The sequence below is a fragment of the Crassostrea angulata genome, chromosome 7 (genome assembly GCF_025612915.1).
Source record: "Crassostrea angulata isolate pt1a10 chromosome 7, ASM2561291v2, whole genome shotgun sequence".
NCBI lineage: Eukaryota > Metazoa > Mollusca > Bivalvia > Ostreida > Ostreidae > Magallana > Magallana angulata.
Window position 1 is genome coordinate 25,737,906 of NC_069117.1, and position 9,889 is coordinate 25,747,794.

The 9,889-nt window shown below is 37.9% G+C and overlaps 1 protein-coding gene across 3 annotated transcripts in view; it reads right to left on the reverse strand.

The window, feature by feature from the left end:
- The window catches only part of LOC128192412 (cytoplasmic dynein 2 heavy chain 1-like), a 32,376-nt gene extending 22,487 nt beyond the window's left edge, over nucleotides 1–9,889 (reverse strand). For all 3 annotated transcript variants that reach the window (XM_052865059.1, XM_052865057.1, XM_052865058.1), the window contains exons 1-24: nucleotides 9,817–9,889; nucleotides 8,660–8,868; nucleotides 8,129–8,435; nucleotides 7,700–7,945; nucleotides 7,251–7,483; nucleotides 6,884–7,132; nucleotides 6,697–6,770; nucleotides 6,414–6,573; nucleotides 6,098–6,273; nucleotides 5,615–5,810; nucleotides 5,363–5,471; nucleotides 5,004–5,251; nucleotides 4,683–4,822; nucleotides 4,228–4,456; nucleotides 3,818–3,945; nucleotides 3,324–3,567; nucleotides 2,988–3,137; nucleotides 2,420–2,622; nucleotides 1,986–2,141; nucleotides 1,745–1,856; nucleotides 1,158–1,487; nucleotides 599–822; nucleotides 345–477; nucleotides 20–250 (exon numbers count right to left, since the gene is read on the reverse strand). In XM_052865059.1, the coding sequence (XP_052721019.1) occupies nucleotides 20–250; nucleotides 345–477; nucleotides 599–822; nucleotides 1,158–1,487; nucleotides 1,745–1,856; nucleotides 1,986–2,141; nucleotides 2,420–2,622; nucleotides 2,988–3,137; nucleotides 3,324–3,567; nucleotides 3,818–3,945; nucleotides 4,228–4,456; nucleotides 4,683–4,822; nucleotides 5,004–5,251; nucleotides 5,363–5,471; nucleotides 5,615–5,810; nucleotides 6,098–6,273; nucleotides 6,414–6,573; nucleotides 6,697–6,770; nucleotides 6,884–7,132; nucleotides 7,251–7,483; nucleotides 7,700–7,945; nucleotides 8,129–8,435; nucleotides 8,660–8,860 (4,479 nt within the window). In that variant the 5' untranslated portion in view covers nucleotides 8,861–8,868; nucleotides 9,817–9,889. The remainder of the gene's footprint in view (nucleotides 1–19; nucleotides 251–344; nucleotides 478–598; nucleotides 823–1,157; nucleotides 1,488–1,744; nucleotides 1,857–1,985; nucleotides 2,142–2,419; nucleotides 2,623–2,987; nucleotides 3,138–3,323; nucleotides 3,568–3,817; nucleotides 3,946–4,227; nucleotides 4,457–4,682; nucleotides 4,823–5,003; nucleotides 5,252–5,362; nucleotides 5,472–5,614; nucleotides 5,811–6,097; nucleotides 6,274–6,413; nucleotides 6,574–6,696; nucleotides 6,771–6,883; nucleotides 7,133–7,250; nucleotides 7,484–7,699; nucleotides 7,946–8,128; nucleotides 8,436–8,659; nucleotides 8,869–9,816) is intronic.

The following is a 9,889-nucleotide window of genomic DNA, read 5'->3' on the forward strand; positions in this document are numbered from 1 at the left end:
TGTATTTATGTTGTCATACCTCCACTTCTGGCATAATCTTGACTTTCCTAAGCAGTGGCACCACCTCTCCATCCAGGGATTTCATGGCCAGGATGTGCTGGGCATTGTCATCAAACTCCACACTGTGAATCCCAGCAAACAGCTTCTTCAGATGTGTCTGGATCACATTGGGATTAGTAGACTGTCCCAGGATCTCTAGTAAGTCATCGTCTCCAATGAAGTAGAAGCGGGGAAACAGTGATCTTTTCTCCTACACACAAAGATAAAACATATTTAACAAAGAAAAGCCTTTTGAGAGATTGTTGTGCAAGACAGTAAGTAATTCTTATAAAGGAGAAGCAGACCTCTAAGAATTCATTGAGAGACTTCTGGCATCTCTGAAGCTGATCCAACATGGTGGTCAGAAGGTTCCTCAGTCCTGCCTTGCTAACTAAGGACAACACCCTGTTGTCTCGACGGACATCCATCATAATGTTCCTGAAAAAATTAACATATTTCAACAAGGGGACAGGCATGTCAAAAGTACACATCAAATGCGTCGTTAAAAACTCATTGACTTTAATGTGCAGACTGGCTGTGCAGAATCTGCGTAACTTACCTGAAATCATCATCCACCCTCTTGAATCGTCCTTGCTCCTTGGGAAGGGCTCCTCTTCCAAAGATTGGCTCCAGGTAGACCCACTTTCTCTGGATCTGATTCAGGTTGTGGAGATACTCATCCAGATCAGCAAGCCTCTGCTCCCAGACTGAGGCTTTGTCCTCGAAGCTCTTGTAGTATGGGGAGTCCTTCAGAGACTGCAGCAATGCCTGGTTGTCTCCAACCTATGTCAAGAAATTTACCAGTGGTGTTTTAATTTAGCTTACCATTTTGGAAAATATGTCTGATAATTGTTGAAGAAAGAAACGATAGGTTACTGAGTTAAGGAAAGAATACACATGAACATGTATTAGAAAATTTTCATCAACCATTTTTATATGTAAATACTGGGAATTCACTGCTTCTTATATCTGTTTGATATCAATTATCTAGCACTAATTAACAACTTAAAATGTAAACAGGAGCAGAAATAAAAATTAATTTGTGGATGTAACAGTGTCATAAAACTTGCATGCATCTAGACCTATAGAATTCTGATAAATAAAGATGGCCTCCTTACTTGGTTGACCAGGTCCTTCCAGTCCTTGATCAGCATGATGCCGTTCTTGTTACTGTCCTCGTACTCTGTGAGGGTGAACACCGCCCCTGCCCCCCACAGGTCCAGCTCCCTGATGGCTTCACGGATTGTCACCTCACCCTGGGCACGCTGGTTCAACTCCTTCAGGGCATCTGCATTCCTGATGATTTCATCACTGGCGTTGAGAACATGGCCAAAGTTCAGCTTCTCCAGTGTAGTTCCCCTGGGCATATGAAGCAGACGGAATAGCTCCATCCAGTGATCCTGGGAGAGAGGCTCTCCACGCACCCATTTCAGCACTGGGAGTACATTCTGTCAAAAGATTATCAATTCCTCTTTTAGTTAACAACACAGTAACTTTTCTTTAAAGAACTAAAGATATGACAGCATTTAAAACATCATTTGAAAATCCATTGAATTCACATTCACAATTCTGTAGTACTTTTCAACATACATGATAGCCTTCTCTATTTTTTGTTTTGTTAAATTACTTACCGTACTTTTTCAATTGTCTGATTATCATATGTAAAGCTATGCAAAAAGATATTTAACATTAAATTACATTGTACCTTGTATTTATCAATGTCCTTCTGCAATCTGACTGTCATAGTGGTGGGCTCTTCCGATTTCAACTTCTCATACCATGAACTCAGGAATTCCTCAAACATGTAGGCCTTGCTCCTGTAAGAACGCAATTTCATGGCTGTTGCATGTGTATCAGACAAAAATCATGTCTTCTTATTTTCCTGGTATGTAATGAATATAAATATACTTTGTATGATGAAATAACATTCTAAGAGTCCTAAGAACCTGAATGAGATCCAATCCTCTTTGGCCAGTTCCTGGAGTCCATTGTTGAATTGTTCATACAGTCCCCACATGCTCTCAAAGTTAGACATGTCAGCCTTCAGTTCATTAGCAACCTCCAGATCAGGCAACTCCATTCCAAAATGTTCACAGTCATGTCTGATTAAAAAATGTCAAATATGAAAATCTACAAACCTAGCTTTAAAACAAGTGAATTCTTGCTGCTTTTACTTTATTGCAAAAATTAAGAAAATCTTAAAACGTTTTACATACACTTTTCATGTTTTGCAATTTTTAAAAATGTCTTAAAAAACAATAAAATACAAAAACACTGAGTGTCTTAATGATTGCAGTATCAAAATAATTGCAAAAATGGTGAAAAAGGGCTGTAAATGTGGAGAAAAAACAACAATCCATTAATGATGTAGAAGACTTACACGAGTGTCTCTCTGGTCTTCTCCAGCTCTGCGAACTCCTGTCGTTTGTCCTTGATGACCTGTACAGCCGCCTCACACTTCTTTCTGTCTCCGTCCAGTGCGTCGTCACCAGGCTTCAACTGGTGCCAGCGGGCCGCAAACTTCTCCACTTCCTGGATAAAGGCCTTCACTCGCGAGTCCACATTGTTCTTCATTACCTCAACCTAAATAATGGAAAATTCCTCAATTTCTAAGTAAAACTTCTTTGACCTCACAAAAACTGTCAAATGAAGCTAGTTCTTTTGCCCCAAAACAATTGAACATAAGATCGTTTTCATAAAAATTGTTAATTAGAAATGATGTTGAAATAAACTGACAAGTTATGAAATACTTAACATTTACCTCTTGTCAAAGACTGATTAATATTTCAAAAGTGTAAATCAAATTATACATGAAATATAAACTTCACTACTTCAAAGACAAGATAACAAGAAATACAAAAAATAAGCTTCTCATACAAGATTATCGGTATGCATTTAAAAAAATTTTTCACACAACTCTTTGGCCTTGATTTTTCATTTTCACTGACCTGTTCTTTGACCATAAGTTGGTGACTCTCCATCATCAATTCAAACTTGTCCCAAAAGGCTTGGAGGGAGCTGAGTGAGTCCACTCCCCCGCCTGCTACTGACCGCAGCAGTTTGTTCTTGGCCTCTGCCTTCATAAACAGGGGCTGGATCTGTAATATAAACATTGAACATAAACATCAGCAAACTATACATGCTTCCATATACTGTTTTCATTTTCTCTAGAGTGATGATTCGTCAAAAAGAAAATTCACTGCAGTATATTCCCCACAAGGTTATTAATATTCATTGAACATGTATATCCTTTTTCTTTTTGATGACAAAATTAGGATTTTTACCTCTTTCTTTTTCTTGAGGAATTCCGCGTGCTTGCCATTAGCCTCTCCTATTTCCTCCACACTCTGTGGCCGCTTAGACAGAGTTTCCATGGCATCCTTCAGGAAGCCATCGATGGAGTTGACCTCCGTACTGATGGCCTTCCGTAAGGAGTTCAGGAGGGCATCAAACAACCTCTGTATGTGGTCATCAATCACTGCCTTCACAGGGTTGGTGTTGACAGTGATGCAATCAACCTTGATTTGGCTGTAAATTGAATGATTTAGTCAACATTTGCTCAGAAAAAAGTTCTAACCTCTTTATAAATGGATTTATATCAAAAAATGCCAGTACACCTTCATGTTCATGTACATAATAGTGGTGTTTGCATAAGTAAAAGTGATGGCACTTATTTTTGCAATAGAATTTTTGCAGAACTTAGCTGTAAGTAAGCGCCCCAAAAATAATCCATGTAGTTTATGAAAGCATCAACCAAGCACCATAACAATGTCCGTACCTGGGTAATTTCTCTGCGTCCCTCCCCCGGGCCTTCAGACCTTTGAAGTTCTTCTCCCAGTCTGACAGGTCCTTCAGATTGTCCTCCACAAACTGGTCAAGGTCAAGGGCTCCAAGGACACACCATTGCTGGAAGTGGAAAGAAGGACAGAAGATGTCAAAAATAAAGAAATATTCAAAACTTGTTGCTAATATTACTCACAGTGTGAACATGCATGTCTAATGAAAAAAGATCACTGATCATTGAAATGATAGGAAACTAACACATTTTAATTTCTGTTAATTTACTATTCTTGTAACATCTTGACCCACTGTTTTTATTTTGTTTCAACAAACATGTACCAGTATCTTGGCAATTGTATATTGACATTTTGTATGTACTTTGATCTGCTCTTGAGATTTTTAACCTACCTTGAACTGATGTTGAGCGGTTTCCAGTCTCTTGAACAGAGCATCGGCTTTCCTGTAACAGGTGATGAATCCTTCAGCATTTCGGTCGATGATGGCAGGAAATATCAGGTTGGTGGTATCGTCTCCCACTCCTTTGAAGTTGTTAGGGATACTGATGAAACGCTTCATCTCTCGGAAATACTTGGCCTTGATCTCCTCAAATGGAGGACGGAACTGCAGTTGCTGTTGTCTGAGAGGTTCATGAGATAACAATTAGCTCCTTTCATGAAAGTTTTGTACAGCATAGAAAATATTGCAGGTAAAAGGCTTTTCATATCATGACTTTTTTCTTTTACAAAATAACATTCTCTCTCTATAATTTTTCAAATATAGATTTTTAGACTTTAATGAAAGGTCTCGAATCCCAAGCCAAGATAAAACCCTCCTCTCCCCTCCTACCAAAAAATGTTTATTACCTGTAGGTCAGTTCCACCTTGATTTCCGGGAGGTTCTCATTGAGTGCCTCCAGTCCCATCTGGTACTGGTGCTCCAGAGCCTTGTACAGCTGTCTGTCCCAGTGGGCCTTCCAAGGGCGCATGTGATCCGATGAAAAACCCTGTAACATTCCAAAGAATTGTGGTAATCTTTACACATAAAAAATATTTCTATTCATTCTGTTTATTTTTTGTGGAATATGTTCCTATCTTGAACTATAGAAATGTAGATATTCCCTTAGGAAAATGTTTTACATCATATGTTTTAATGCAATGGTAGACAAGGTTTTAGATATATAGTACCTGCTGCACAAGATTGGCCATCAGGTGCCGGATTTCCATAAGTCCATCCTTCCACTTCTGCTGCTGTCTCAGCAGATCCACCCCCATCAGTGTCTGGACCTTCTCACAGACGGTCAGGTGACATTTCCTCAGCTTGCGGTTCTCAGTGGTCAGTCTTTCGGCCGCTTTCTGCAGTTTGTGGATGTATTTGTCCAGCTCCTCTGGATCGTCCCAAGTAATCTCCACATTTTCTCCTTTTGCTTTACTCCCTACCAAACAAATAAAATCTATTCATTTAAATTTCCTTATTTCTACATGTAAGTATATGGGTAAAAATGCTGCTCATTCAGTTCAACCAGAGGGGAAGAATTTCAAATTACCTGTTTTGGGGTTTTTCACCAGTTTCTCAAAAGCAATGGCTGAGTTCAACATCATTGGCTGTTGACATGAAATCATCTGCTGGTCCAATGTGTTGTAGAAATGAGCCACCTGTTTTAATGTACACATTTAAAAACAATCAAAATTACAAAAAACAAACAAATTTTTAACTTAATGGTACTGTCACTTAAGAAAACAAAAAAAAACCAAATGATAAAAGTACCCCTTTCTCACTCAAAAAGTTAAATTTTTACCTGTTTCAGAACAACTCCATGTCTGTAGAACTTCTGGGCTGTGTTGCAGACGTGTTGGATTTTGGCGGGAACAGCAAAGCCCATCCCACTGAGCTGTCTGACCTCCCTCATCAAGGTCACCAGACGGTCTCCGTAATTGACCTGTAGCTTCCCGGTCTTGTGATTCAGTTCCATCAGTCTACCATTGGTCTCCAAGCTGTCATTTGAAAGGTACAAGTACATGTACATGTATATAACTGTTATCAAATAGCATTAATTTCTGTACAATTACCGGGTACATAAGGAATGAGCATTACTTTTGTAAAAAAAAAAAAGAAGTTTTTTTCTTTTTTCCTGAGCAAATATATCTCAAATGACACACAAAACAAGAACATGTGAAGAATTCTGAAAAAAATGACTGAAAGTTATCAAATATATGTTTAAATTCAAATACAATTCCATAACATTAAATTATAGTCTGTCCCCCTATCAACTTTGACTGACCAGAGAGGTTCCTTGGGGTCACTGATTCTGTCCGTGATGTCTCTCGTCCAATCATCAAACTGCTCCTGTCGCCATTGTCTCAGCTCATCCAGCAGCTCCTGGGCGTCTTTTCGGAACTTAGAGAACCCTGACAAGTCTCCCAATAATGTCTCAGCTGTTTTGATGGTTTCCTCTGTCTGAAATCCCCAAAATACACTGTGAGCATCTAACTTGATTTTTTTGGACGATTTCAAGACAGTTAGAACTTGAAATCAAAATAAAACTGATTTTTTTATTTAAAATACAGAGACTATTGGATTCTTTAATCCTAGAGTACCTTAGCCTCCAGTTGCCTGACAAACACAATGGCATTGACAATCTCTGGGAGATTTTTCCCCTTTGGTATTCCTTTGTTGCCAGCTCTTTGTCCAGTTCTTTTCTGGAAATCATCTTCAGTTTCTCTCAAATTCACATTTAATTGTCCAAGGAGAGTTTCTCTGGGAAAAAGAGTTACCAAGTGTTTTGATCAAAATGTCATTTTTTCCCTTATTCCCATATCAATTACAACACCTAAGATAATGAAATCAGCAACTGAACTCTAATTTCTTTATATAACTCACCTTTCAGACACCATTTCCTTCTTTATACTAGGTCTTTTTATCAATTCTTTATACCTCTGAAACTCTCTTAATAACTGTAAGAAAAAATCAATACAGATTTCAAGTCAGATATTAGTAGTTTTTCCAATTTACTTACTAATAGCTTAAATTTCAATCTTTTAACTACATGTATAAAGATCAAATTTACCTGCTGGGGATAACCTTCTAGACCTTTGAACTGTGACCTTAATTTTCCGGCTATTTTCTGTTCCACGGGAGCCATGATTTTGTCATACTGAGCCACAGCAGCATTCCACAGGGGCATGGTATAAGGGTTATACTGTAGAGGATTCAGTCCCATAAAAGGATGGAAGGCCTCAGCAGTGCGAAGATCTTTCTGCTCTGACGATGAAAGCAGGCGGATCTGTTGCTCATGCACTATTCTTAGTGTAAGAATCTGGAACAGAGAAAGAAAAGAATTTTGACAAAAGAGTACATCCATTTAAAAGAAAAGTTTTACAAGCATTAACAGATGACAAATTAAAAAAATCATTTTGTTATTTGTCTATGATTACCTCTTCCAATCTATTTGCAAGCTGCTTCAAATTTTCTGGAATATATTTCTCTCCCTTCCATGGATGTAGGCGGAAGCTCTTCCAGAACTGAGTGGTCAGGGTTTCACAGACCCCAACCCATCTCTCACAGATGGCCACACCTGATCTCAAGTCTTCCTTGACCATTCCAAAATTCCCAGTCCAAAGGTCAACTTCTGATAGCTTTCTTTGGACATATCTTCCAAGACTACCACCTTTAAACAATTCATAAAAGCTTGAATACATATACATTCCTTTACCTGAAAACTAACAATTCTTTCATTTATAAAAAAAAAAAAGTCAACCAAAGAAATACCATAGTTTATATTTAAAAAATCTTTTAATTGCAAGGAAAAAAAATCTAACCAAAGCAACTTCAAAATTATATGTATTAGACACAACAAGAAGTTTGAAAACAGAAGTCATCTTACCAATGACATCCATGAGATGTTTCATTCTGGGCTCCGGGTAGGCGTCAAAGTCGACAAACTTCCAGACATCATCCAGTGTGTCCTGAGCAATCTCCACCAGCTCCATGACATCCATCATCTCCATGGTGTCCAGGCCCCCAAACTCTTTACTGATTGGCTTAAAGAGGTCCACAAACTGGGAAGCCCTCTCATCGCTTCTGGCCATGTCTCCCCAGTACTGGAACTCATCCACAGGACTCAGAATACCTTCATACCATACAATTGGTTTTGGTTAATAAAGATAAAACCACAGTAAATTGATAGATAGTTGAAATTTGTAAATTGATGAACAGTTTGTAGATCTCAGAATTGACATTAAACAGGTTGAAGATTTACTACAGACACAGTAAACTATTGACCAACAGGGTTTTTCAAAAATGTATTTCATACTTCCTAAGTTATCAGCATTGTCTCCCTTCCCTTTGAATGAGGGATCCTGCTTTCTGATGGCACTTCCGAGTCCAGCCTCCAGCTCGCTGATCAAGCTCTGCAGCTTGGGGTCAAGTGTCCGACTCCATTTTCCATCCTCTAGCATCAGAGGGGCATATATTTTCTGGACAGCATGATAGAGCGTGCTCAGGGGGGAGTCGATCATCGTGGACACTATGGTGTTTGTGTGAAGGTTATCTGGAGTGATCACTTCTGGGCTAACTTTGAAGAAGACAATAACCTTTTCTTTGCTTTCATTGGGCTCCAGCTGCAAAACATATGAACTCTCGCATTTTATATATACCAATCTGATATCATAATCTGTGAAATAGGTAAATATAGAGTTACAAGTGAGAAAAAAAAACTAAACATGATGCTGATATTACTAATAAGATAATGAATATATTTTCTTTATATCTGCTGCAGCAATAAAATTTGTTTTAATGGTAAAAATTACTTCTAGTAAGATTATAGTTATATATATTAGAGTACCTTGTTGGAGAAGCCCAATCTCTTTGTGCTCCCCCTGGTTTCAATTCTTCCTGCACACAGATCGATGTTTCCATCGTCAAGGAAGCTGTTCAGAGCCGTGGAATCTTGGAGAGCTGTAATGGCAGCATCACTGACTCCCAATCCAAAATAGTTTGCTGTAGTAGCAAGAATGTAATCCTTTCTAGAATCGCCTGTAGGCATCTTTATATCTGCAAGACAGAGAAATCCGATCATTGACAACATCTAACAGCTATATCATGTATCAGCATTAAATGCCTGGTAAATAAAATTAACATTTTTTTTTAAACTAATTTCAGATTTAGTACAATCTCTTGATTTACCATGAATTAGCTTGACTTAGCTATATAACTTTAATGTAAAGCTATTCAAAAGGGTGAAATTGGCTTAACTGCTAAAATCAAAGAATGAGTTTTGCACAACATTAAATATCAACATGTAACAGGATCATGGAGAAATAATGGTGGATCAGACTGGGATTTGATCTGGGGTTCTCTGAATCTAAGATGCTACTCATTAAGCTATCTAGCACAAGTATTTGAACCAGTCTGTCACACTCCATGATTCCTCCCTTTAAATTATCTTCAGGCCTGTATAAAAAATTGTGTGTTTAGGGTCACACTGATGAAAAAATTAGGTAATAGGTATGTAGAGAAGACTGGTAACATGGGTAACAACAGCAAGGATTTTGCGAAATTGTTTGTATTTGCTGGTTTATGTGGCATCCTTAAAAGGGTAACGTTCTTCTACAGTGTAAATTTAATGGAGTTGAATTAAAAGATTATGAACAGCAAATGTTTGATTTTAGCACCACTTTACATTATAAAACTGGATACATGTTAATGTCTTTTTAAGAACAAAATTTAAGTAAAGTTGATGATATACACATCATACAATGCTTCAGTTTCAACAAAATCTTCTAACCACAACTTTTTTTTTAGGAAATTTAGATGATACACACAAGAAACAATGCTGAAGTTTGACAAAATCTTCTACCCCCCCCCCCCTAATTTTTATCAACTCCTTTACATATTGTTGACAATTAGTTTTCTAAGTTTTGCTGGAAGGAAATGTTTATTGGGCAGAGAAAACACATATTATTTGTCCAAATAAAACAAGTTGATACGTAAAAATCTTACTTGACGTTTAGTTACTTATTCCCAATTCTTCATGTCTGCATTTTCAGCAAACCTGCCTGGAATGTGGAATCAC